Source organism: Telmatherina bonti (genome assembly GCF_933228915.1).
Source record: "Telmatherina bonti genome assembly, chromosome: 6".
Taxonomy (NCBI): Eukaryota; Metazoa; Chordata; class Actinopteri; order Atheriniformes; family Telmatherinidae; genus Telmatherina; species Telmatherina bonti.
The window spans coordinates 24,307,842-24,335,634 of NC_136624.1; the positions used below are offsets into that span (position 1 = coordinate 24,307,842).

Below are 27,793 nucleotides of genomic sequence, written 5' to 3' on the forward strand. Positions count from 1 at the left end.
TATATATATATATATATATATATATATATATATATGTATATGTATGTATGTATGCACAACTTGTTTGTTTAGAGCTTTATGTACGTCTCGTTGTATATTTTAAGTTCAAAGGATAGAGAAATAAGCAAGAATTTAGAAAAAAAAAAAGCCCTTAATATTTAGTTATTTTGAGGGAGGTTGCTCCCATAGACTCTGTACGGTCTGTGGTTGGGTTAGGAGCTACCACTCCTCCCCTCTCATTAACCTACGTCATCATTCAGTCCTTAGCAGGGAAGCTAACGCATATTTACCCTCGGTCATTTCCGCCAATGTAAACATGTAGCCGCTTTGTCATTCTAACGGTTTTAGTTTTTCTTTGGCAAGTTTTCCGGTGTCCGAATAGCGATGGCCGTCCTACAGGGAATATGTTTTTTAGAAACAGAGCGGCGTTGTATTAGCTCGGTCCCTAGCTAACACAGAAGCTAACTAACTATTTGGCTGTTTGTATGAAGCTTCCCTTGCTAATTACACAGCTAGCTAGCTTCCAGTTGGAAGCAGCCAAAGGCTAAATCGGGGTTACCAAGGTAAAGAAGGATGGCTGGTATTAATATATAAAAAGGACGCATCAAGAAGTAGAGAAAAATGGAGACACCTCGACATGATGGGGCATCGTCACCGGTGGATGGAAGGCAAGGTAATGTTGATCAAATGTCATGAGACGTCAACAGTACCAGTCTGAGCTGTCGTATAGTGGATCCCTACGCAGTCAACCATGTCTAAACATGTCTTTCTTTGCAGATTTCCTTTTTTCTCATTGTATAAAATAAGTTTTTGGCTAAAATTTAATGTACACAAACACAATCTTCCTTTGTTAGATTGGGATACCAGGAGGAAGAGGAAAATTGCGGACATCTCGCAGGCCCTCAGTGCGAATCCGGTGGATGTGGGGACTCTGAGGAGGATGGCTATTAGTGAAGGTGGTCTGCTAACTGATGAGATACGTTGTCAGGTCTGGCCCAGGCTCCTCAACGTCCCTCCTCACATTTTGGACCAAGAGCCCGGTATATTTTCTCTGATGCTTCCTTTTACATGCACTCTTGAACAGAACAATGAAACGGACTCTGGGCAGGAAATAATAGTCAATATGCATGACTTGTATTGACACACAGTCTAAGCAGCTACAGGTTCTCACACATGCATTGTTTGCTCTTGGTCATGTGTCTTTGTAGAAACAGTAGAACGGGAAAACAATAAGGACTACAATCAAGTTCTGCTGGATGTTCAACGCTCCCTGCGAAGGTTTCCTCCTGGTGAGTTAAACCTGTCTGTCACTAGAACTCATGTTCATCACTAATGAATGTTCATGCACTGAGTATACATTATGTGCTTCGGTGGGACAGCAGTGCAGTCAGTGGAATCTATGTTAAAAAAAATTCTGGCATACATTTATTTTTACATAATTTCTTATTTTAACATTTTGTCTACAAAATTGTTGATTTATTATTGAATATTTTAATAGTGAGATACAGCATAGTATCAAAGTTTTCTGAATGTTTTGCACTGCTCATTGGCTACCAAATATTCTGAATGTTCTTTAGTTTTCAAAGATACTACTTCTACGCATCACAACTTAATGTTGTCCACCTACATTTAAAAAAAAAAAAAAAAAAAATGAAGACGAAGGGGGAAAATGGCATTGCTGACAGTTTGGAGATGTTTGCTAGTGATCAGCTTGACTCTAAGACAGAATTGCACAAGTCTTACAGACTTAAGCCACATCCATGTACTCTGCGCTTCTGGAATCTGTGCCAATTTGTTTAAAAAGTATTCAAGCTCAAATTAAGATTTGTTGATGTCACACTCTGCTCAAACGATTTTAAGTAACACTTTATTTTCTGGCAGGAGGTAAACTGTTGTGCAAATTCTGATCCTGTTGTCTTAGATCTTTTCCAACTTTTGATATTTATCAGTGGTCAAGTGGAGGTTTCAACCTTTAAAGTATAAGTTTAGAATTTGTTATTAAGGAACATTGCATTGGTATACTATTCATGTTTGTGAGTTATCATAATGCATTTTTCTTTAGTCCTGTTTTTTTTTGGGGGGGGGGGGGGGGGGGTGTTTGGCTTGAATTCAATGAATTTAGTGGGTCATGCTCCTTAATTAGTGAAATGACTGGATTTCCTGTGATTTTCACTGGGGCATTTATTTATCCCAGCTGCAGAGGGAAATTAGACTTAATTTGAGGCAAACTTGCATTAATAGCATCTTTTTCTTTTTTTTTATTTCTTTAAAGTTTAACATGTAATGTATATCCAAGAAATTCTTGCATTGATCTTTCTCTTATTATTATTTTGATACAATTCAACACCTTCCTGTTGATGCTACTACCAGCTTTATTGGGGGAAATGTTGGTATTTTTAGATCAACTGAAGAGTATCAAGTCATTACTAACATATGGATACAGGTGATTGGCATTCTAAAAGACTAAAACTTAACATCATCATTTCATTGTTAATGATTTGTACAGGTATGCCAGATGAGCAGAGAGAGGGTCTTCAGGAGGAGCTAATTGACATCATCCTCAGAGTTCTGAAACGTAATCCTCAGCTGCATTACTATCAAGGATACCATGACATTGTTGTCACCTTCTTATTGGTCTTGGGGGAGCGCCTGGCAACTGCTCTTGTTGAGAAACTCTCCACACATCACCTCAGGTGCTTACCACGAATGCAAATTCATTTTCTTTGTGCAACAAACAGCTTTTCTTTGCTTGCAATGTGTCCTTGTGGTTTTTGTGCCTCAAAGAAAAACAGTTTTAAGTACTATTGACTAGTCAAATGATTTGTTCTCTTTTTCATAGGGACTTTATGGATCCTACAATGGACAACACAAAACACATTCTAAATTATCTGATGCCCATCATTGATAGGGTCAATCCAGAGGTGCACGACTTCATGCAGCAGTAAGACTCTTGTTTTTTGTTTTTGTGTGTGTTGTTTTTTTTTTTTAAAGAGTAGCTTAATTCATTTATATGTGTATCAATTGCTTTGTTCTGATATGTGATGATGTAGTTTGAAGTTTAGTCTAATTAGAAATCCTCCTAAATGGCTTTTGCTATAAATCCAAGTGATTGTGTTTAAGGTAAACATATGTTGAAGTTGCGAATAAAGGCTTCTTGTCCATTGCAGCTTTCTTTGCAGTTACTAAATGTACACCATTTACATTTGCTGTCATTTTCAGCCTAATAGAAAAATAGAACTAACTTTGCATTTAATGTAGGATCTTGGTGCTTAAAAATAATAATAAAAAACGGACACAGTTGTGCATTTTTAGGAAAGTAAAAAAAAAAAAAATCCTGTGCACTGATCATTTTTCTGAGAATTTTGTCTCAGTTCTGATTCACCCAAAGATTGTTTATGGTCCGTAAACACAAACATGATGTTGAACATCAGCAATTTTAAAGGTGACCGTTTTAAGTGAAGGTACTCTATTCTTTAACAGGACACTGATCCCATAATGACAGCTTAAGTTCCAGGTGTAAACAAGACGTCATTAAGTCCTTGACTTGGAGGACTGACGTGACGGCCAGTCTTCATGTCTGATCTGCTGTCCCCAATCTCGTAGTGCAACTGAATTTTCTGATAGATTCTGATTGTCGTATGTAGATATGTGATATCTGAGGATTACCTGTTAGAAAACACACCGGTCTTGTGCATATGTTCTCATTGTAAGTCATTCTTTCTTTATTTTTTTCCAGAGCTGAAGTGGGCACAGTCTTTGCTCTCAGCTGGCTAATCACCTGGTTTGGCCACGTGTTGTCAGACTTTCGCCACGTTGTACGGTTGTATGACTTCTTTTTGGCCTGCCATCCATTGATGCCCATCTACTTTGCTGCTGTGGTGAGTTTCCTGTAATCGCTATGTCTGGTTTCAAAAGACACAAACTTAGAAAAAGACTTTTCTTAGCAGTGCACAAACTCAAATCTTCTGAACTAATGATTTTTTTTTTTCTGAAATTCTCCCAACAATGATGAATAAGTCCTTTATCTATTGATGTGAAAGGCTTATTTTATCTTTGAGGCATGTGCCATGTAATTTGAGGCTGTGCTTAACTTTGACAAACTCCCCAGTTCAGAGGTTTACATGACCCTTATAGATGTCCTATACAATATTTTCTCCAATTACAGAATGTGGTTTGCTCAGATGTAATGATGTGAAAATCTCTGTGTTTAATGGGATTTCTATTGAGTGGTAATGTGTCTGTGTTATTTTTGAGCAGGAGGATCATTTGATAAACCACTGATTGATGAGGTCTTTCCTTATTGTGTCATTTAGAATTACCTTTGGGAACTGTTAAAGTGGAACTATTATGTGCATTTCAGGCTAATTTATTTTTATTTCTGAGACCAGAAGGGCTGGGATTGATCGAGTTATTGTCACAAATCGCTTTATTTACTTCAGTCCGACCCTCTCTGTAGGCTGTCAGATCAGCCTGCGGGCAAAACGAGTGGATTGAGACTCTTCCGCATTAAGCCCCGCCTCCCACCACTGCACTACATTGGGAGCGCGCACCGCACCTGCTTTCGCCGTCATTGTAACAGCTCATAAACAGAAGGATTAGGCTAATATGAACTCAATAAAACAAAAACAAAATACAATGTCAACACATAGCATACAGCCCTACATGTTGGAACCTGAATCAGACCCTGAAAACAAAGTGGAAAACACAACCCACAGCAACGAATGCAGCAGGATGTCTCTCTTTGGTAAACTCACCAGCCATCGTTGGAAATAACTTTATCCGACATTTTCCACCCGCCTGATGTATTTGTACATGCCCTTGTTAACCAGTAGAAGGTAACCAATCACCGAACCTTATCCCCCGGGACATCACAAAAACTCTAAAACAACGCGTTTTTCGTCGCCATGGAAACCAAACGGAGAGCGTGCTGAAACTCAAACTCAAACATGCGTTTAGGTGATAAAAACGGTGCCGTTCACATTTCTGATGAGGATTCAACACTGTAACACTGTAGAAAGCTCAGAAAACCTGAAATACCATAATAGCACCCCTTTAATGTATATCTTTGTAATTTTCTTGCAGATAGTGCTGTACAGAGAGGAAGAGGTGTTGGAGTGTGAATGCGATATGGCCATGGTTCACCACCTGTTGTCTCAGATTCCTCAGGATCTGCCGTATGAGACTCTCATCAGCCGAGCAGGAGACCTCTTTGTCCAGTTTCCTCCCTCCGAACTGGCTAGAGAGGCTTCGGCACATGACAGGTACTTAAGTCCTTAGGGTTAACACATGTAAGCACATTACCCTTGTGGACTGTACCTTTTTAAAAAAAAAAAAAAAAAAAAAAAAAAAAAAAAAAGTCTTGAGCCAGCCAAACATAAATGGAAACCGTAGTATAAGCAGTAATATAAGGGAAAGGTAGAATTTGTTCTATTTCCATGATCTTGAAAGCCAATATTTGGTATCAGCACTTTTTTTTTATCGAAGTAGTTTGATAACACTTAAAAATTTCTCTCAAAAATGATACTCACTCCCACATTGAAAGTACAGTATATATTATACCTCTTACCCAAGAGGGTCTTGTTTCAGACACAGTGATCTGTAAAATAAACATACATAGACACACAGTCTATAGGTATAAAGATGGAAACAAAATCCAGTTACAAATTGTTATATAGATGTGATTGCTTGTGTTTCTGTATAAATGATCATCAGTGTGTAGCACAGGGTAGAAATATTAGTAGCACTCCTTAGGCACAGTTCTTCAGGCCTCTTGGAAGCACTTTCCAAAGCCTTTCTTTGGATGTTGACTGGCCATCACGCCATTAAGACCTGATGTCACTTTCAGTCTAGTTCTTGAATCATTTGTAATGCCTCATCCTTTTAGCTCTGTTTTCTTTCTCATAGTGTATTTGGGTTTTAGTGAACAACAAAAGAACAGATGCATCTCTCAGGTCCATGTATCAGGCCTTTCCTGTCATGTCTTAAATACATTTTTTATGCCTGTCAAACTGGGTTGCTTTTGGTATTTTGCATAGATGCGACAAAAAACTAAACAAATATTGTGCTGTTTCTGCAGGCCGTGGATGTGTCGTTAAAAACCTTATTCAAGTCTAATCTATTTTAATGCTTGAATATTCATAGGTAGACATGAATCATAGATCAGCGTTCAGTGGCTTTAAAATTGGTCTGGTAAAAGGGAATGAAAAAGCAGCCAATGTACAAAGGAAACATAGACCTTCACAAGGCATGCCCATAGTTTAAAACCATTTGAAAGACTACAGAAAAGTCTGCCTCCATAGAAGCTACATTTAAAGACATCATGGGTGGCTCAAGACTTTTACAGAGCACTGAATATAGTAGTATTCCTTTTTAAGCTGCTTCTGCTTCTCACCAATTCGTCACTTGCTGGTCTTTCATTAACCCTTGCACTTTCTTTCTCTTGGTCTCTCTTTGTTTCTGTCCTTCACCTCCTAAGCATGGCAACTTCTACCTTTAAGGACTTTGAACTTGCATCGACTCAACAACTACCAGACTCAGTTCTTCGTCGCAGACGGAGACAAAAACAGGCTGCACTGGAGAGCTCAGCAGTGAGCCCAGTCACAGCAGTTGCTCGACCTTCAACAGCGCGGCGGTTTGTCCGACTGGCAGTGATGGGTCTGACGGTGGCTTTAGGGGCCGCAGCTCTTGCTGTGGTCAATACTGCACTGGAGTGGGCCCCCAAGCTGGACTTGTTTCCCTGAACTGCCTTTCAAATGAACACTCCAACTTATCTTTGACTTAAAAAAAAAAAAAGCTGGCGGGTCAGTTTTCCAAGAACCCTTAAGCCAGTAAAAACACTGTTAGTGGAGTTGGTAACACTGTCTGGAAAGTACTCACAGAACTGAACATCTTTAATGCTCCTTTGTTGTCAGAAAAGATGTCTACAAATGTTCTGGTCTGGCCTCGGCCTTTTTATGATTCCTGAAGAGAAGCAGCCGGTGTACCAGCGGCTGGTGCTCTGAAATGAAGGATCCTTCTTGTTCCAGTGAAGAGACAATTCATAAGGACTACTGTGCATAGTGTCATTATTAAAGTTTATTTATATTTCATATTAAGATATATGATGTTATGCTCACAGAGATTTATGCTGAAAGCCTGGTGGAGCCACTACACTTGAAATCGCTGCCAATTTAGAGAGCTGGAAGAATGTATGTATGTGCGTGTGTGTGTGTGTGCGTGTGTGTGTGTGTGTGTGTGTGTGTGTGTGTGTGTGTGTGTGCATGCGTGTGCAGCCCTTTTGTTCTCTTTTGTATCTGATTGAGACCAAATCGAGGATTATTTGAACCCTCTCTTTATAAAATTTACAGTTTCTTACTTTTGAGAAAACTGCACAGCAACGTGACACACAGGCACTTTTAAGATGTTTGTTTTATATTTTTTTGTTTTTTTTTTAAAGTTGTTTTTGTTCCCTTTTAGTTGTTTAAATCAGCCATTAAAGGAAGGAAAAGGATCATTCTCCTATGGACTCAAAGTCTAACATGCCATTGCCTTTGATTATGTATTAATTTATGCCTCATGGAGCTTATCAGCGATTAGAAAATGATGCTATACAATTGGTGTTACCAAACTAAACATATAGTAGCCCAAGCTCGGCTACTATATGTTTATCTTGAAGGTTAAATCCTTTGAGATACTCTATGAGTTCCCACTGTTAGAACATACTTTTTTTTTTCAAGTCTAACAAGTAAAAAGCCAATCAAAATGGTTTAACTGTATATTTCTAAAATAGTTTGGTTGCGCAACCTTGAAAATGTCTGTGTGTCAAACTCCACCGATGACTAGTTTATTTTTTGTCATTTTTTTTTTTTTCCTGGAGTACAAGAGTGATATTGTTGAGAAACATATTCATTCACCCAATGCCTGGTAAGATAAAAAAAATAATTATGTGAGGGACCCAGTTTGCACTGCTTTAGTTTTTCAAAATCACCTTAAAATGACTTAACCGAGTGCTTTGTTCGCTCACTCCTGTTGGAAGGGTGCATCTGTCTGAGAAAAGCACCGGAACCTTCTGGTGACTGCTGTATATTTCAGATTTATATATAACCTAAGCTTGATTGAACAGGTCAGTATATGTAACTGTGTTGAGTGTAAAACGAGCATTCCTACTGAGGTAAAGAAGAACGGAGGAAACAAGGAATTTGGCTTAACAGTAAATACAGAGCAAATATTTCATGAGAAAATGGTGAATTTGGTGTGTCAGATCTGTTGGACCTCGCCTGCTTAACATAAATCTTAACAATTATGATCCTGGAAATGTTGGTCTCATACATTTGATGTCCCAAGTTAACAACAAAAACTTTTCATTTCAGTTTGTCTTCATTGTGATGCCGAGTTGCTGTTTTCACTGTCATTTGAACACTTGACATCCTGTTCTTGTAGCGCAGTTGAAAGATTTGCCCCCCAAGAGGTCACAACTGAAGGTGACCTGGTACCAAGGACACCCTTAGGTTTCAGAAATCACAACTGTTCACCAGTATTATAATGCATTTGCACTCAGAGTGGTATTCGTTAATCTCATTGCACTAAATGATTTGCCTTTTTAAGTTTATTTTATAATGAAACTGTTATACTAATGTTAAGTTGTACAATAGAACGCTAATAAATGAGTGAAATTGGTGACTGTGTTTGAACTTGATATTCAGTTGACATTTTCCTAGAAAGTGTGAAATTCAGCAGAAGTTCAGCTCAAATCAAACTTTATTTCTTGAGCACTTTTCATGCCACGGGCAACACAAAGTGCTTTACAAGATAAAATCAAGTCATAAGGATTAAAACAAACAGTGGATAACAAGGCATTTAAAAATAATAAAAGACACAAGCTCTTTCCACACACACACACACACACACACACATTCCCCGAAAAACATCATTCCCTGAATACTATCTCTTTAACCGAATGCAGTTTAATAAAACAACTAAAACATTGATAAAAATTCTTCTCAAAAGCTACTGCAGTTTGATTCAGGTACTCAAACATAATCTGCTACAGGTTAATAATTTTAGTTTACTCTCCTGGACCAGTCTGTTAAGATTCTGGATGCAGTACATTCCAAGCATGCTCAAATGCCAAACTGGAGTTGAGCTACATAAATCCCTACGTCTTCATATGAGGTGAAGAACTGTCTACAATATAACTGCTTTTTTTTTTATTAGTTTGAATCTAAAGTAGAGGTTTTGCACAGCACAATTACTAGGCATCTTAAAATGCAGCTTTCAAGCACCAGTTAAAGTTTTGGATCATATTTGAACTTTCCCTCGGGGATGAATAAAGTATCTTTGATTTGATATAATTATTTGCTTCCAAAGTGAAGACAAGATTAAAAAAAAAAAAAAGAAAAGAAGAAAACAGGACACACTATTTTTTAATAGTAACATATCCTACACCCCCCACCCCAGAGGACAAAAAACTTAAAATACATTGCATTGTAAAATACATTGTTCCATTGTGCTGTGTACTCCAACGTCATTTAGTGCATCAGAGGAATCTGGTCTCACTATGGAAACATCTCTTTAATGTAAACTCTTTAAAGAATCCTTCACCGCAGTCCATTTCATTAGACTTATAAACAACTTACACTTCCATAACTAATCTACAGATGTCGCTGTTCAATAACAAACTACACCTGGTTACAACTTGGAAAAGAGGGGAAAAAAAAACTTCTCAGTTAAGTTTAGAAAATCATCACTTTGGCTCTAATAAATGTAACACTTCATTTATTCTGATGCTCTAAAACTCATTTATTCAATAATGTGATCATTTAAGACATGAAATTTACTGTTAATTAGTTTTAGCCTGATATTGCATTTCTGTTATAAACGTTTAAAGTATTTCCTTTTTGTTTGCTTGCCCTGAGCAAACTGCATCAGCACGCCGTCACATGAAATCATGATGAAAGCAGTAGCAAAAAGGTCAGTGAGATTACCTGCTTCTTTATCAGAAATATGTATCAATGTTACAGCAAAGCCTTTTTTTTTTTCCACGGTGAAAGTGATATCTTCACCTGTAAACACAGTTGGTACGCTGTCAGTGTTGCAGAAGACATAATGCGACCATGTTAAGGCAAAGGTTAAAGCATCTGATTTGATCTGAACTTCACAAGATTGGATGTTGATGCAGCTGCATCCATTATAAATGTATTAGTGTGCTTGGCTCAGTGGCAGTTGTGGCAGTTGGGGTGACAGAGCTGATTATTGACTCGGCATCTACAGCCACCAGATGTGTCACCAGGTCCCTGCAAAAAAAAAAAAAAAAAAGTCAGATGGATAGCTTCATCACATCGTGCTTTATTTTCATCAACATTTCCCCACAACACAGACTAAATGTGTTTATCTAGCTCGTATCGATCTGCACTTGTATTTACGTTTGGTCCCCATCGAGCTTGTTTGGTAACCCAACAGATTTCTATCCGGCACATCAAACAGCAGATCCAGTCACAGCCATCCTTCTTCTGGACGATGATATCGCAGCGTGGGCATTTCATGGCCTCTCCATTCTGCAACATGCTCTATAGCGAAGCACGGTAAAACAGAGAAACGCTACATAAAAAAATGCACAAATGAACCAGAGACACAAACTGCACTTTATCAGCACTAAAAGGTCTAAATTACAATCTGATTCCAATGAAGTTTGGATGTTGTGCAAAACAAAACTACAAACAGAATAGAATGATTTATCAATCCTTTTTAACCTCTATGTATTTTAATATACTACATAAACAAGATATGTAATGTTCAATCTGATGCTTTATTTTTTGCAAATATTCACTCAAAAGATTCAGAGAATCTGGAGAATCTGCATGTAGGGGGCAAGGCTAAAAGAAAAACACTGACTGACTTTCTATCCCTCATGTTGCACTGCATTAAAAACCCACATCACTGTGAGCTAACAATGTGTGTTACGACATCTATAAGTGCAACTTAAAATGTCCCAATTGGGGTTGTAGCTTATTTAAAAAAGAAAAAAAAACAAAAAAAACTCTTATTTGTCTGTTTGACTGCTTAAGTGTAAAACTATAATAATACTTATGAAGAACAGAAATTCTAAAAGTTATTTTATTAGTGATATGTGTCCTTTACCAACGCTGAGAGTTGATTACCGTCGTCTCAGATAAATTTAAGACTGTAGGCGACCTACCTCAAGCATCTGCTTCGTTTGCTGAGCTGCTTGGTCATTCTCAGCCCGGATGCGCAGGTCATCTTGGTAGTCCTTACAATTCATGTCCTTATGGATGGCCTGAAAACACGAACAACACCCTCGTGTTCGATGCTTCAACTATTGTTCCAAAAGAAATAAAACATTCTACTTAACATATGATGAAGCTACCCGACACAGAATGCAGTTGGTTTCCTTGCAGAGGTCACAGAGGAACTCGTTGACTTCATCCTCGTAGATGCACCAGCCTCTGCAGTTGGGGGTCTGACAGTGGAAGCTGTGCTCAGAGCGGCTCTCAGCGATGCTCAGACTCAACTCCAGGAACCGCTGGTGCTCCTCCTCTGTAAGCAGCTGCAGCAGAAACAGAGAAGCAATGATGTCACAGTTGTTAATGGATGCATAACCTTGTAGTTTTAGATGTTTTTAGATGGTTTCTGATTATTGATCATATCATCACTGAGAACTAACATGCAAGTACACGTCAGCAACATCATGTGTTTAAATACTGTTGGCGCTTTGCATCCTGCCAAATCACTGCTCTGCTATTTCCGTTTGCAAATTATATATGCAGTTATGCCTGATTGAAATTTGACTGAACATAGTGCCATTACTTCTAATATTGATGCTTCAAGCACACTGGATTTATAGTTGTTTTCTTCCGAAATATCATGCCAGATGATGGTGGGAGTCGTTCAGCTATACAGAAAGTACATTATGTATGAACAAATGTAGCCATATAACTTCTCTCTTTTAACTGTTTTTAGGTGTGAATATTTTTATAATTTTTGAAATACTTTGATGGGTCACACACATGCAAGTGAATACATTTCATCGCAAACACTTTTCCCAGCAACGCTTCTTGCTTTTCAAACAAGCAACGCATTGGGCATACTCCAGATCGCTCAACCTGAAGCTCATCATTGTGACGTCACTTTTGATGAATGCCATCATTCACGAAGCAAAGAACAGCATCCGTAAACCAGATGTAGCGCCATGACATTCAACGTTTTTTAAAGTAGTACATGATGCTGACAACTTGTTGTGAGATTAAATCATTTAAGAATATCTATTCAAGGTAAGGTACGATTATTATAAAGGGATAGGTAGTCTATTATGTCACAATTTTAATTGGCTTTTCGTGCCAAATAATTTCCTCAACTTTTTTTTTTTTTTTTTACATTTTACAGTGTGATTTACTGAGGAAAGAGGTTACTGTATCTGTCTTTAAGTCTAAACATAATTTGCAGAATATATCACATTAAGCTTATTTTAATAAAAGCATGTGCCATAATTTTAAATATAACTGTTTACAGATATAAAACTAAACTAATGTGATTTACTGTATTTAACATAATTTTCTTGTTTTACTATAAACGCTACATTGTATTTTGACCATGTGGTCTCGTGCTTACAGCTCTTGCTCTGCTGGTCTCCACTCACCTCTTTGATCTCACGGTCCAGCAACTTGCTGTCACAGTCATCTGGACAGGACACCTCTGCATCTTGACTGTTCACTATTGTCCCTTTTAGACATTCCCTGAAAATGCACAGATAAAAACATTTAAATACACGGAAAGAAAAAGAACAGAATATAAAAATAAAGCAGAAAAATATGGAACAGAATTTCATGGCAATGTGAACAAAGATGAACAAAATTTTAAAAAAAAAAAAAAAAAAAAAAAATTAAACAGACACACACATTGTACACACACACACACACACACACACACACACACACACACACACACATATATATATATATATATATATATATATATATATATATATATATATATATATATTTCTTTTTTTTTTTTTTTTTTTTTAACAAAAGTAGGCAAACACTTGATTACATCTGATGAAGTAACCCAAAAAAAACAAAAAACAAACCCTACACATTACACATTTATCGCTTCAATACCATACAAAGCAAGAATTGCTGACTAGGTGCTGATGACCTGAAGCATCACTACTGTGACGTCTTACACCAGGGTTTCTTTACAGATGATCTGTGTGCATCAGAGGTAATATTGTAGATGTCTGAGTCTGGCTAAGATGATCAACTGAGTCCCATTAATCATTTGATTATCAGAGAAATCCCCAACAAGCAACAGAGAATCCAAATCCTGAGATTTAAATTAAAGAGGCAGCAATATGATTTTTAACTGCTGGTGTGAAAAAAGTGCATTTACAAGCAATTATTTAGAAACCCAAGTACCAAGCTACAGAAGCGTTTTCTCTCAAACCTGCAGAAAGTGTGCAGACACTCTCTGAGCACGATGCCTTCTCCTGGCGGCAGATTAGAGAAGCAAATAGGGCAATCTGTCTCTGTGGTGTTCGCGATAAGGTTCTGGTCTTCTGTTGCTAACAAGTACAGATAGTTCGTCTCACGTTCCTCACGCTGAGCCTTCATCATCGAGTACAAGAGAGGTGCATGCATGACACAGACATTCTAATTAGTAAAAGCAGATAAATTATACTTGTAATTACATAGTAATTAAGTGATTATTTTTCAAACAACAAGAAGTACAACAGATGTGTCCTTTTAACTGACAGGTTGAAAACTGTTCATTTTAGTGAAGTGATCTGTGTTGCAAGTCTACTTCTTTAAAACTTCTACACATTAACTACATATTTCAGGTAGTGTGAGTGTTCAGGATCAGGTTGCATTTACAGCTGATTTTGGATCTGCCCAAATGTCTGATGAACATCACCGTTACCTGTTCATACTGCAACAGGGCCAGCTGCTCGTTCTGCAGTCGTATAATTTCCTCCTGGTCTGGCTGGTAGATGTCCGGCACCTTGTAACCCTCCGGCCTCTCCCCTCCACATATCTCACATCCGGGCCGCGTTGGCTTATTCAAATACGTACACATCGTACAGGCCCAACCCAGCTACGTACATCAACACAAGCATAAATGTTATGTCAGTGCTCATATGCAGCATGCCGAATGACATATTGAGTGGAAAGCAATACAGAATTTACAGTCCTAAAAGCAACAAAACATGCTTTGAAATCAGCTTATTGGTTCTGTATTTGGGGTTGCCTGAGCCAAGTTTGTCCATATTATCATATAATTTTAGCTGAATAAACTGACTTGTCCTGAGCCTCACAGAAATTTACTAAACTGCTGTGATTTCAACCAGTTAAAAGCAACAAAACCTTTTAACCGACAGACTGTATAGCTTTGATATTTATCCACAGTTTGTATTTTGACCACTGAGTAGTTAAACTGGATTTGACATTTAGACAGTTACAGATAAAGATTCAGTTCAGGTCCTCTAATTTTACAAATACAAACTGTACATTTCTAGCAAAGTAATCTCTGAGGCAGGTCTACCATAAACTATCTTTTACAATATAAATGAGTTGATCAGTGGATCAGGAACCATTCTTTATGCTATTCTCCAAAACTGGCTCTTTGAAAAGGGAAGTAATGACTTTAAATACCAAAAATACCCAGAGAGGTCCATTTGTTACCATGTCTCAGATGGCAGATGTTAATGGGAGGAAATAACAGGATCATATATGGATGCTTTTCTGACCTGAGGTTTAGCAACAGGGGGAGGTTTGGTAGCAGTCCGAGGTTTAGGAGGAAGAGGAGGAGGAGTGTCTCCAATCCCTGGAAGGAGAGCCATTTTCTCCACACCATCTCCAGCCAGCCCTCTGGGACAAAGCTGAACGGGCTGGATCAACTCCATGATGCCTACAAATAGGTTCCAGTCAATGAAACGGCAGTACGAAAGGGTGACCTGTTGATTCCACTGGCAATCAAAGCGGGTTAAATGGAGTACAGGATTCACTATTAAACCTTTAACATGCATGTTTTTACAAACCAATACGAGTCTGTATCCAACAGCAAACTTTTACAAATAAAGAAAATGTATGCATTCTTATCGGATTGTTTGTTTTTTGTTTGTTTAAGAGTTGTCCAAAAGTCATTTTTCTATTCCCATCACAGCCCAAAGCCACTGAATTAATCAAGTCAATTTAGGATTAACCTATTATGTTTTATATATTGGTCAAACTGAGTGCTTGGTAAATATGAGAATGTACAAACACAATTGCCAAAAGACTTGTTTGTTTTCAGCTTTTTCCAATACTAAAAAATACTTTTTTGACAAAAATCAATGGACGGACAAGCACTGCAACTGATCGCTGAATTGCAACATGGTTAGCTCTTCCTATGACCTCAGTTTGAGTGGGTTTGTGTTACTGACCCTCCAGACGTTGCTGGTCAAGGTCCAGCTTCTGTTGATGCCGAGTGAAATTAGTTGCATGGGCAGAGAGGATAAACAGGAAAGCCTGATCCCCACTTTTACGGATGCCGTGGCTGTATAACGTCTCCTGGTCTTTAGCTAGACGCTTGCCAATCACCCAGCGCTGCAGCGTTGGGTGGAACCCAAAGTCATGGTTGATCTGTGAACAGAAAACCAAAGGTATCAGAAACACAGAAGCATAAACAAAAAAACAAAAAAAAACCCAAAGATAATGTCACACACACACACACACACACTCATGGTAAAAGAAAATGATTGTATTATTTTGCTGGAACCTTTTCTTTAAGCTGTGCAATGGTCAGGTCAGGTGAAACCACAACAGTGATAGGTATGTAGGCATCTGACTGAGCATCTTCCACTCCAACAATCAATCTGTAAAAAAAAAAAAAAAGTATAATTTTTACTTATTTCACTGAACAATTTTCACATAAATGCCCACACTCTTCTCTTTCTTTTATATTACCATGTTTATTGTTTCCATCCTCGTCCATAAAACGTCAAATATACACAGCATTCAATAAAAATGAGCTTCTGCCAGTGTTTTTGGAAACAAGCCCTATAAATAAGGAAGTAACACATGTAGCCCGTAGTCAAATGTGTCCCACCTGATGGAGTCCTGGGGGTAGACATGGCTGTTGATGCTGACAGACACTGGAACTGAGAGCTCTGACAACTTCTTGCACAGCTGAATGGCTTCTTCACTATTTCCGCTGCTGAGAGCTTCGCTCAAAGACTTGGCAAGCTCCTCTGCTGCAAAGGAAGAAGAGTTTAAATCCCGGCATGTTTGATCAGACGCCCTTTAAATCTCTCAGTATTGATCAGTTCCTTTCTCTCTCATCTCATCTTGTATGCGCAAACCAAACGGGGAGAAATAAGAAAGTTAGAGCCGATTGTGTTCAACCTGACAAGACTGGGAAAGACAAGTTGTTTATGACTGATCGATCCCTCTTTTACAATACTCTAAAATAAATCGGCACCTTACATTGACACGAACGTGTATGAGCAGGACAACAAAAGGATTTCAATTCAGGAAAGGTCGTTTTTAACAAAATCGAAACTGAGTTAAACTCACCCTGTTTCAAATCGGGTCTCGAGGTAACATCTGAGGCCATGATCGCACCTGAAACAACAGGAAGATGTGTGACGCAAACATAGCAGCTGTTATCAAAAGGAGCTATCAGTCAAATGTTTATTTATCCAACCTCTTCTAACTCTTGCTAGAGTTCAGCCCGCATTCAAAAGACGATTCCTCCGTTTTACTTATGTGTTTGTGGTTCTGAAGTCTTCGAAGAAGTTAAATGTCGACCAGCTGACGGCTGCTTTTCTTCTTTGGTTGTGTTTGACGATCATTCACTTTTTTTTTCTTGTCTGACAGGTATGAACGGAAAGTGAAACTGGATCAATATCAGGAAGAGATTATGTGGATCGCAGAGGAATTCATCTGCTCCGCCCCCTTACCAAACTGTCAAGCTTGTTCTTTCCCACCTCTGTTTGACTTCATAATAACCCAACTGTAAAAAGGTATGGCGTATGATATGATTTTAAATTAATCTTAATATAATAATAATAACAACAAGAATAATAATCATAATTATAACTATTACTATAATATAATAATAATAATAGTAATAAAATACATATTTTTAAAAAAAGAAAAAAAAAGTTGCTGCAGTAACTACAAACATCCAGCAGATGGCAGTGCTTTTTAGAAAATGGTCGAGTGGCGCTAACTTGCTCAACTTCCGCTCATATCCAAAACTTTTTAGTTTACATTTTAGGAATCCCAAAACATACAGAACTGTCATGTAGACACACAATGAATAGTCATGCAAACAAAATCATGACAAAAATACACAAAAACGCCAGTATGAGTCCCAAAATGATGACAGAGACACACAATCACCACGAGACTAAATTATCACATTTAAAAAAAAAAAAGACTAAATGATTAGTATGAGCAGTAAATCACCTATGTGCTTCACACAGAAAGTATATACAAATTATACTTTCACAGAAAGCATAGACTATTTGGCCCAGCAACTGTCATATAAATAAAATTATTCCACAAACACACACCACACTCAAAACGCATTTTCTTATGTAGCTACTGTCCTGATAGGTGGGATCTTCAGTTTCTGCCTGTATAGCTGTTCATTCTGCATCATTTTCCCACATTACTTACCATCTCAGAGTTTATAATTCTGTCAGAATGGAACTTATAAGTTAAACTTATTGTGGTTTATGCACAAACTGGGGTAAACTGTTAAAGGTTTTCTTTTTTTTTTTTTTTTAATTTTTTTTTATCAGTTCATAAAGCCAACATGTTGGTCCAAATGCAGGGTGCAGGTAAACGAGCCAATCCCCGCGGCTCCAGCAGGAGGAGCTGGCGGCTCTGTGAAGCAGCGCCGCACAAAGTTGCGGAGCATCTCTGAGTCCCCGCCTGCCTGCCTGCCTGCCTCCACTTGACATCTCACACACCTGCAGCAGCCTGCCTTCCCTCAGCAGCATCACCTTCACTTCACTCCACACCTCTGAGACTTGCACAGTTTGGAGCTTTCCGCCTGACCAAAGTGTGTTTTGAAGCGTTTTAAAATGCTGGCTTGTACAGAGATGATCACTATGTGCCTGCAGTCGGCCAAACAGAAGCATCTTCGGGCTCAGCAGCAGCAACAACCCCTAAACATCACCGGACAGGGGCTTCCTATCTTTCACGATGTGAGTCGATCGGTTCCCTTCCTCTTTCATCAATATGAAATGTGATATTTCTTGCACCGTTTATTATGGCGTCAGCTGCGTCTGTTAATCCCAGAAGCAACTCAGCATCTTTCTGGATTAAATCTTGCAGATATGTTTGATGCAGGATGCAGTTATGGAGGTATCTTTGCTCAGTCTGCGAATTTAACACATTTACTCTTTCTTTTAGCCCACTTTTAGCAAACATTTTGTGAGTAGCCTACAGACAGCAGGGTTTTATCCCGTGCTTTGCTCAGATTTGTGCGTATGCGTGTGTGCGTGCATGCAAGAGAAAAGTAGAAGAGCTGCAGCTGCTGCCTCTGCATGATAAATTAAGCTCTCAGTCGGACAGGTTTAGGGACTGCTGGGGGTTCTCTTTTGACACACACAGAAACACTTCTGGGCTTTGTGCAAACTGTCTTTCACACACACACACACACACACACACACACACACACACACACACACACACACACACACATGCAGATATAAGTGCGCAAAAACAGGCTTCTGTTTTCTAAAGATGATCATAGTAACAGATTAAACATAATCACAAAAAGGTTTGTGTCATCTGTTTTAATGCCCCCCCCCCCCCCCCCCCCCCCCAAAAAAAAAAAAAAAAAAACTACACAATTACCTGAAATGCTTAAACAAATAAACACTTGCTGCCAGATAAACCTTTAACGCTGCCATAGAAACCCATCTTGTTTGAAGTTTGTTGGCCAATGATGTTTCCAGATCTGAAACCTCACTATGTGACAGCTCTATGTCTGATCTGTCACTAAATGCAGTGTCCCAGACAGCTGTTTTCCTCCCCAAAAACAGGAAGTTGCTTTTGCACACATGTAAATCCCTGAATTGGGTTTTTATTTATTAAGGTCTTCCTCAGTCTGCAGTCTTTTGGGTTTTTCTGTTCATAGAGCATGAAAATACTAACGGACCCAAACTGCTTGATGTGTCCCTGCTCACAACATTACACTTAAATTGTCCAAATAAACGGCCTGTGGGGTGATTAGTATCTATGCTGCCTGTAAGCGAGCCACGGGCAGGTTGTCTTGGCTTAGATTTGACATCTTTCTCTGTTCATTATCTTTCTGTCTTTATTTCCTTACTCGTTCATTCTTATTTCCACATTCCAGAGCTAGCTTGATGAAGGATAACTGTGTGGAGACTAGAAGTGTTTCTGCTTCTTGTCCAGTTGCTTTGCAGGAATAGATGACAGATTTTTCACTTGAGAATTTCAGGGTTTTTTTTCAAAGCAGATTGGACCATATTATTCTGTTGTGGCAAAGAGACAGAGAGAGAGAGAGAGGGAGGGAGCGAGAGAGAGAGGAATTTTGTGGACCTAGAATAAAGGACAGCAATGACTAAAATATTATCATAATGCTTAACTAGCTTTACTTTACTGATGAAAACCAGAGATAAACAGACAAAAAAAGTATTAAAATTATTGATCGGTGCACAAAACTACATGATGAATTTCACAAACCTTTGACTTGTGATGTAAATTTGCTTAAATATAATTTAGGAAAAGGATGCTCCTTAGATAACTGCATCCAGCAAGTCTTGAGGCTACAGCAGCTCAAAGCTAAACATGTCCCACTTACTGTGGACAATTTGTCATACTGGGAATCCTTCCCTGCTGTCTTTTAATTTACATTGCTGGTCCATTGAACTGATGCCTCTGTTTCATGAATCCATTTTGTAAGGTTTGATAAATTTCCCAGCACGTTCCCTCATATTTTCCCAGTTTGTCTCTCGTATATCCTTCGCTGTCTTTCTGATCTTCAGCGTTTGGTAAATCTTAAATTGAAGAGCATGGAACGAATCAGCATTCATCTGTTGCTCTGACTTCATCATTGTCCAAGCTGTGCACAAAGCAGCGTGTCAACAGAGCCTGAGAGAAACAACTATCTTAATACCTGCCACCATGACATCAGACCAGCAGCGCTCTGGGAAGCAGGTCTGACCTTTTTCGGTCTTGCTGTAAATGATGCATTATCGTCTCCTGACACAGGAGAGCCCAAAGACACAGCCGAACAGCAAACAAGTTTAATGCTACCTGCTCTCCATTGAATCAGGAAGGAGTGAGGAGTGTTTGTTTGCTGCATGATGCCCGAGGCAAAAAAAAAAAAAAAAAAAAAGAAGATTGAGCTGCTATATGGAAAAGAGAAGATTTACTGTAAAAGCTTGAAGCAGGTACATGAATGTGATATTCATGTTTTAAATAAAGATGGATCCCTGTTCTTGTCTGTCATGCTAGTGAAAACAGCATGTAACTTTCACCAAATACCAGACAACAACTGCAGCTCTACAGTCACCTTCACGTTCTGACAGGTGAATCAAAAGTAGAGGACTGGGTGTGTTGTGAAGTGGTTAAAATGACCAGACTCTTGTTATAGGTCAGGAAGGAAGCAGCAGAGAAGCAGACATTGACAGACTGAAGGCACAGACACAGACCTTGAGCTTGTTGACCTATAGAGAATGAATGTGAGGGCAGATTCTGCAGATATTAATAACCTGCAGGTCAACGCTGGCAAACATGTCAGCTGTGACCGCTACCTAGGATTTAATAGAAGTCAGATTGAGATTTAAATACTGCTGGAATAACTAAGCAGTAGACGTAGGATTGGGAAACTGAGGTTGAAATTGCAAATTGAAAATTATGGTGAGAAAAGATGTGTAATAATATAATAACAAAACCAACGACAAAAAGGAAAACCTGAGAAATAAAGAGACATAGTGCTGAGTGTACGACTAAACTTAAGAATACGACACAGCCAGAAGTGCTTTCTCTCAAAGCTGACTACCCAGCAGCTGACTAATACCCTTTATATGGTCAACCATGAACCATACTGTATGTTTAGTTAAAGTCAGCCAATAAATGTCTTCCCCAGTCCTGGTGATTCATCCAAACTGTGGCTGTTACGTTGATTTCTACTGATGTGTGTCAAACAACTTTATTTTCTTCAGCCTTGAAAAAAGCCTCTTATTGAGCTGCTGCTATTGGTTACTGAATATTTAATCCTCTGAAAAGAGGAACACTTGAAGTGTTTTTAAGACTGGAAAACAAAGAGAACAATAATCCATGAAAAATCTGACTAGTTTGCCTAACAAAAGCAAATCCAAATATTTTCTCATTTCTCACTTGATAGCATGTTTAAAATGCATCCAGATGTAACCCGGGTTTCCTAAAGATAAATGAACATTCTTTTGGGTCAATAACAACACAGAGCCACTCAACAAGACCTTTAAGAGGAAAACTGAGGTTTTTTATTACATGGCAGATTTAAGTAAAATTAAATTTTCCTCTTTGAAAATCCTTCCAATCATAAAATATACTAACGTCTTGTATTATCTCCTGTTAATTATAAGCTATCTGATGCACCTCTGCATCTGCCATTGGGATCAGAATAAATGACAAGAATAGTCTTGTCTGTATTTGGTGCAACACTGTTAGAATGAAAAGTTTTCATGATGATTGAATCAAAAAATCATCCAGGTTTTCTAGCTGCACTGCAACAGTCGCTATAGAGACCAGCTGGATTTAGGCATGAACGCACCGCGCATGTCAGTATTTTGACATGATTGACAGTTTCTTTCCCTTCAATGTACATGTGATGCAGTTCAGTCAGATGTAGAAGAGCTGTCCTGGAGATGAGGAAACAAGCTACCTCTTTTTTTTCAAAATGGTCTCTAACTGAGGTCTGATCAGATCTGGTCCAAAACCAGTTCAGCATCGTTGGATTGTGGTTTTAAGCTTCTTAGGACTTTCTCATGATAGTCAACTGCACAATGTAGCTGTAGATTTCTGTGGAAACATGTAAAAGCCCTTTTAGCATGGTTGGCACCAGTAGTATGTTGGCTAACTTTACTATTGTCATGGAAACACAGTGCAGAGAAGTGCATATCTGTGAAATTAAATCCAGGCAATGTTGCTACTCAGTCTATCATTGCAAACCAGGAACCCATGCTTTCCAGTCCACATCAGTGTGTTTCAGTCAGCCACAGTGAATTTATCCACTAAAAAAAGATGTTCAGCATCAGTGCTCAAAAACATACAGCAGTTGCAAATGTCTGTACCATACTCACTCACCTGGGGGAAGGAGAACACTTGATTTGCTTCAAGTAATGTCGTCTTCATCGTTGGATAAAGTTTCCATTTATTAAAGAACTTTGTGACATTAAGTGAAGTGGTGTACAACCAAAACTGGATGATGCAAAGTATTAAATAATGGAAATACCACTTTTTGCAACACATGATAGGAACTATGCAATCCCTCTACCATCCAATTATAATCCCACTCTGCGCATCATCTGTGACTGCATCTAATGAACCGCACTGCACTCTGTAACCCATGGTGATGATAGGGTTAGAAACCTGAAAAACGGGGAAAAAAAAGAGGCTTTTACAATGGCATCTGGCTGCAGACAATGTGGCTTGTTATTGTAGGAAAGCATTTGTGTGAATTGTAACCCGAATGGCTTCATTTATTATATGTGTAACACTTGACGAGAAGCCTTGTATAACCTCACACCAGAGGTGTCATTTAGCCTACACGGAAATTGTCTGTTGAATTTCATAATAGCAACAATCATAAAATAAAATCCTATTAAACATTTAGCCTTAACCAGAACATAATTAATGTAGTAGTTGTATTTAAAAAAACAAACAAAAAAAAACAGCTTCTCTGGTTGAGAAGAATGGGAGCTGTTTTCATGACAGCTACCTGCAGCATAATGACAGTCTAACCTCTTGCTGCACAGTGGCCTTGCGCTGCCTCTGAAATTGCTATTTACACCAGAAGTGATAATTGTTGAACCTATTTTCAGAATGACTCTCATTATCGCTGAGCATTCAACCAAACATGACTCACACATTGCAACGGCTCATGTAAATGTCCTTGCTGTTATTTCTCATCGCAAACAGACAAATGTGACGCAGACATCAAACGTCCTGTTGTTGTTTTTCTTTTTTGTTTGTTTGTTTTTTACAGCCTTTATTGTTATTAATTTGCACCCCATTGCAGGTACAAATAATAACTGTATCCCCTCCCTTTTGCAGATTTTCCGCAGAGCAGACAAAAACGGTGAGTAAACAGAACATAATATGTCTGTGGGTTGAATTCTCACATGAAGGAAAAGTCATTTGCATGAATGATTTGTGGAGACTTTCTTTTCATTCTAATGTTTAAATGTTTGTTTTCACCAATTAATCAAGTATGAGGATGCTAAGCTTTTGGATTATGGCTCAGAAGAACTTTATGAAACATAAAGTGACTCTCCAGTGGTGCGAGGTGTCAGTATAGACTCGGTGCTGCTAACAGATGAGTCCAAGTCAGGTTAATGCAAAAAGTCCATCTTTTCTGAATCAATAAAAAAATAAAAAGAATCTCCAAGCAGATAATTGGGAAGGACCCTCGGGTTTTCAGATTTTCTCTTAACATGGCCACATGGCAAGTACTTACACACAAGCAAAAAGTCTTTCTTTTCTCTATTTTTTTTTAAATAGACGTTGTATCCTGCAGTCATTGTAATTTCAATTTCTCTCAGTAACCCATGGAAGCTTTTTTTTTTTTTTACTGCTGACAGTAAAGTCATACTGGGAATTGATTTGAAAATAAAATTACTTTCGCTGTCATCAGTTCTTCAAACAGTCTAACACATGAGCAATGTTCACCAGAGCAATGGTTTGATCTAAAGCAGTAAGTTATACAGAACAGCTCATTTTAGTTGGATAAGTAATGAACTTTTTTTAAAGTATTTATTTTGAGCTGATATTATATGCACATAGTTGAATGAACAGTTTTCTTAAAAAGTTTTTTAATCTGAAACTTTGTATATTTTGTATACTTTGTGTCAAAATGAGAAAAAAATATGCTTGTTTGTTCTGGTAAACAGCAAAAGTGTCTGTTTCCTCTGTTGCAAATGATGTAAAAGCTTTCCATCACAGATAAGTAAAGACGACCATAAATTTGACATAAACGGACTTACAGAAGCATTCCTTTAGCAGGCTGAGGCCTGTCATCCTCTACTGTAATGGTAATAGGCCCTTCAGATCCTACAGGGAGGATAATTTCAGCAAATGATGCGCCTGCATTTTAACCTTTACTGACAAGTCTACAAGTGCAACACAGCCGTCTTTGAAATAACCTTCCTCCATCCTCTGCTGTTGCTGTGCATTAAAATGGCTTTTTTTATTCACTTCTAATGAGTAACAAAATAAGGTGCCAAAACAAATCAAGATGAAGTGCAGCCTTAATCACAGGACATTGTTTCGTTCATACTTCACAGTTTCTGAAATAATGTCTAAACAACAATTACTTCTCAACAGATCTTTAAGAGTCTATGAGATGAGTTTTGTTATGATGAAATGTTCTGTTTTTTTCTTGGCAGAAACTCACTTTTAGATTTTATTATAATGAGCTCAGCTTGGATGACTACCATCACCTAAACAGTAGTAGAGATGAAGGTGGTGGTGATGTTGGGGGGGGGTTATTAAAAGGAAAGCAGAAAGAAAATGTTCTGTCCTACATTCACTGCTCTTTATTTCTCAGTAATGAATCCTGCTGGGATTAGGCTGATTTTATATTATAAAAGAAAATGAAAATGACATTTTCATATTGTGCTGAATATTATGTCAAGGATTTTATTAAAACAATATCTCTGTTTGACATTAATTCTGTTCATTGTGTACATTTCCTTTTCCTTCTGTTGACTCGCAGGATGAAAAAGATTATGTAGGGTTAACAAAAACAAACCAAATCACTTCATAGAAGGACTTTTACTTTCCACCATAACTCTTGAGTCACTGATTTTATTATCAACCAGATGTTATTTTTCAGGTTTTATTCAGTGTGCCATCACCATGTTTGAGTAATAGTAGAGAAGTAAAAAGGCTGTGAAAAACCTTAATTCATTTGTTGTATGGAGATCTTAAGGGTTGATATCATGTCATCGGTGTCTTTGAACACAGATTGCGTTTTTACAGCATTCGCCATGTTACAGCCATGGTGAAACTTCTCGAACATTCTGTTGATTATAATAGGTTACATTTGTCCATCTAACTAATGAAAAATATGAAAATAAAATCAAAAAAGGTGCTTTTATTTTCTCGAGGACTGACAGAAAATAGATTGGATGCAATTCTTACTAACATGTAATTCCAAATTTTTGTGTCGTTCTCCTTTTTTTTGTCATTGTTGTCAGAAATCAGCAAGTCAAAATTCCAATTTGCCATAAATGCAACATAAAACAGGACTTACTGCCTGTTTTCATTCGTGGGACCAAATGAATTCTTATTCAGCTCTTCATCTGTAAGATGTTATATTTTCTTGACCACTAAACTAAACCGTGATGAAACAATCAAGATTTTGCTTCCCTGTATTTTTGGATATCTTCTTCTGTAATGTAGATGTATTATATTGCCACACGCTATGTGCTGCATAGTGCACATACTGCAAAACATTTTGAGGCCAAATTGTTACTTTTCTTTTTTAAAAAAAAATCTGCTTATTTATTTAAGTGGAACAGCAACCATGTGTATGAAATCCAAGGATCAATAAATTGAATGTATCACAGCTTAGCTGAACATTTTGAAACCAGTAAATATGTCCAGCTCAAATATGCTCTCCAGTTTAACAGCAAATAAGCAGTGTGACGTTACTGGAAAATGTTACATTTTCTGTGCAGATATTTACATCTGCTTTATTCAACAGACTTCAGTGTGATAGTGAAAGAGGGGATTTCCTGCCTTTTCCTTTGCTTTTAATGAAGCTTTCTCTGTACTGACATGCTCCAATGAGAAGAGGAAAGTAGTTGGCTATTAAACTAAGTGAAATGGAGAATCTGGAAGACATGGGATAGTTGCACTAAAAGCAGCAGATAGGTATGAGGACATGGAAAATAAAAAGCAGCTTCAGATGACTGCACAGATGGACTTGCAGCGCACATTCTAGACAGAGCATAGATTCTAAGAATACCAGAATCAGTAATAGCATGGGCACACCACACTGGGATGTAACCATGAAGAAAGTAGACCCAGCTTTCTTCATAATACTGGTTTCTACTGAAGCTGCAATGCATTTGTGGGGAATTTATAAACCACTCAGGAGAGTCTGCATTGGGACTAACCTTTGGAGAGATATGAGTGCGGCCTACTTTATGCTCTACTTTGCAGGACATCCTCACTTTCTCATGTGGTTGCTGTTTATTTCAAATCTTGGTAGAACTTTGTTTAAAGAGATCTCTTTTTTTTTTTACCAGTTAAATAGAGGAATCAACATGTGAGCAGTGTTTGAGAACCAGCGTTCTTCATCAGCTTCAAACTTCCTTCGAAAGTTCATTCATGATGACATTCTGCTTAAGTGTTAATGCATACTCCAATGATTTAAAGCACTTCTCTTCTTCTGTTGCGATGGAATTTCTTCAGAACCAATGGGGGTTCTTTGATTTTGGTTCATTTTAAAGGTGGATAACTCATTAATGTGATGTGGCCAGCTTCTGCCATATCTGTGCTCAACACACTGCGATTTATGAGACTGGCTGTCAAAAAATTGGCTAACAGGTGTGGTATAATTTTTTTTTCCTTTTTTTTTGTTTTTGTTTCAGATACGAGATCTACTAAGCGAGCTCTTGTGTCATTGGGCCAGGCATAAATAATTTATTCATTTAAAAGCATTAGCTTTCATTTTAGATGTGAGTCTTTCCAGTGGAATGATGCAATCGTTGCTCTCACAAGACTAGAGGATGAGTATCAGTTATATTTCAGTGCACATATTACTCAAATATGGACAAAACAAACAACATATTACCTGTGCTTGTGTTTAATACAAAATTCAGATCCTTGTATTAGGATTTGAGTTTATATGATTCAAAATCTATTTTATTGAAGTAATCCATTAAATTCACAATCTAACCAAATCATGTGACCAAATGGGTTTGTGTTTTATACCCATAACCTTGGGTCAGACTTGACGGTGTCACAGTTTATAAATTACGTTTGTAAAATGACTGCTTGTGCATCACATTGAGCATGCAGACATGGTGAACTTAAACCAAACATGGTAAGCTGTACTGAGTCTAGACAGGTAGCAACACATCTACACCTGAACTCCCTCCAGCAGCTTGTAAAGATTTAAATTATTACTGCTGTTTTGCATCAAATTGATTTTTCGCTTCTGTGCACTTATTGCTGTAAGCTAGTTTTTATTTTAGACATGATTTTTACCATCGTTATTCACTAAGAAACCTAAGGATGTACATGTAGCCAGATTCCCACAATATAAAGGTCAAATGTGCACATTTTAATTTTGCGGTTAAATACGCTCCATAACGGCTTCCTTAGTTGTTCGTCTCCAAAAAGTGGCGGGCAGGAAGTTCAACTCATAAGCTTTTCACATCGGAACAGATGTATCTTCATTGAAAAGTTACTGACATCTAGTGACAAAGTTTGGCAGAGAAATTACTTAAAAAATCAAGCACAGCTGTGACTGGACGGCGACTATTAAACGAAGATGGTACTGCAGTCAAACAGAGTTATTTTCCATTTAAAAATGGTGACACAAATATGACTGTTGCTTTTGTATG

The 27,793-nt window shown here is 38.0% G+C and overlaps 3 protein-coding genes across 3 annotated transcripts in view; 2 read left to right on the forward strand and 1 right to left on the reverse strand.

Annotated features, from left to right (window-relative positions):
- The first annotated feature begins 549 nt into the window (after positions 1 to 549).
- Positions 550 to 7,680, forward strand: tbc1d20 (TBC1 domain family, member 20). Its single transcript, XM_079241693.1, has 8 exons — positions 550 to 673; positions 855 to 1,040; positions 1,209 to 1,289; positions 2,507 to 2,693; positions 2,840 to 2,941; positions 3,737 to 3,878; positions 5,083 to 5,261; positions 6,476 to 7,680. Exons 1-8 carry the CDS (start codon positions 622 to 624, stop codon positions 6,738 to 6,740), a joined length of 1,194 nt encoding a protein of 397 aa, XP_079097819.1. The 5' UTR covers positions 550 to 621; the 3' UTR covers positions 6,741 to 7,680.
- A 2,279-nt stretch (positions 7,681 to 9,959) lies between these two features.
- On the reverse strand, positions 9,960 to 16,763 carry rbck1 (RanBP-type and C3HC4-type zinc finger containing 1). The gene is made up of 13 exons (XM_079242950.1): positions 16,675 to 16,763; positions 16,545 to 16,592; positions 16,078 to 16,222; positions 15,748 to 15,844; positions 15,413 to 15,611; positions 14,738 to 14,898; positions 13,912 to 14,085; positions 13,438 to 13,598; positions 12,632 to 12,728; positions 11,363 to 11,542; positions 11,174 to 11,272; positions 10,401 to 10,544; positions 9,960 to 10,271 (listed from the first exon to the last, which is right to left on the reverse strand). Exons 2-13 carry the CDS (start codon positions 16,582 to 16,584, stop codon positions 10,191 to 10,193), a joined length of 1,578 nt encoding a protein of 525 aa, XP_079099076.1. The 5' UTR covers positions 16,585 to 16,592; positions 16,675 to 16,763; the 3' UTR covers positions 9,960 to 10,190.
- Positions 16,764 to 18,064: 1,301 nt separating this feature from the next.
- Positions 18,065 to 27,793, forward strand: part of necab3 (N-terminal EF-hand calcium binding protein 3) — a gene marked incomplete at both ends in the record, with an annotated part of 37,299 nt that continues 27,570 nt past the window's right edge. Inside the window, 2 exons of the mRNA XM_079242270.1 lie at positions 18,065 to 18,187; positions 23,271 to 23,295. Coding sequence (XP_079098396.1) covers positions 18,065 to 18,187; positions 23,271 to 23,295 — 148 coding nt within the window. The remainder of the gene's footprint in view (positions 18,188 to 23,270; positions 23,296 to 27,793) is intronic.

Coding starts and splice junctions, on each gene's coding strand:
- tbc1d20 (XM_079241693.1), top strand. CDS start 622: ATGGAGACACCTCGACATGATGGGGCATCGTCACCGGTGGATGGAAGG. Junction 1,290..2,506: donor CCTGCGAAGGTTTCCTCCTG/GTGAGTTAAACC, acceptor TGATTTGTACAG/GTATGCCAGATGAGCAGAGA. Junction 5,262..6,475: donor GAGGCTTCGGCACATGACAG/GTACTTAAGTCC, acceptor TCACCTCCTAAG/CATGGCAACTTCTACCTTTA.
- rbck1 (XM_079242950.1), bottom strand. CDS start 16,584: ATGGCCTCAGATGTTACCTCGAGACCCGATTTGAAACAGG. Junction 13,599..13,911: donor CCCTGTTGCAGTATGAACAG/GTAACGGTGATG, acceptor TCGATGATGAAG/GCTCAGCGTGAGGAACGTGA. Junction 11,273..11,362: donor CCAACTGCATTCTGTGTCGG/GTAGCTTCATCA, acceptor TCGTGTTTTCAG/GCCATCCATAAGGACATGAA.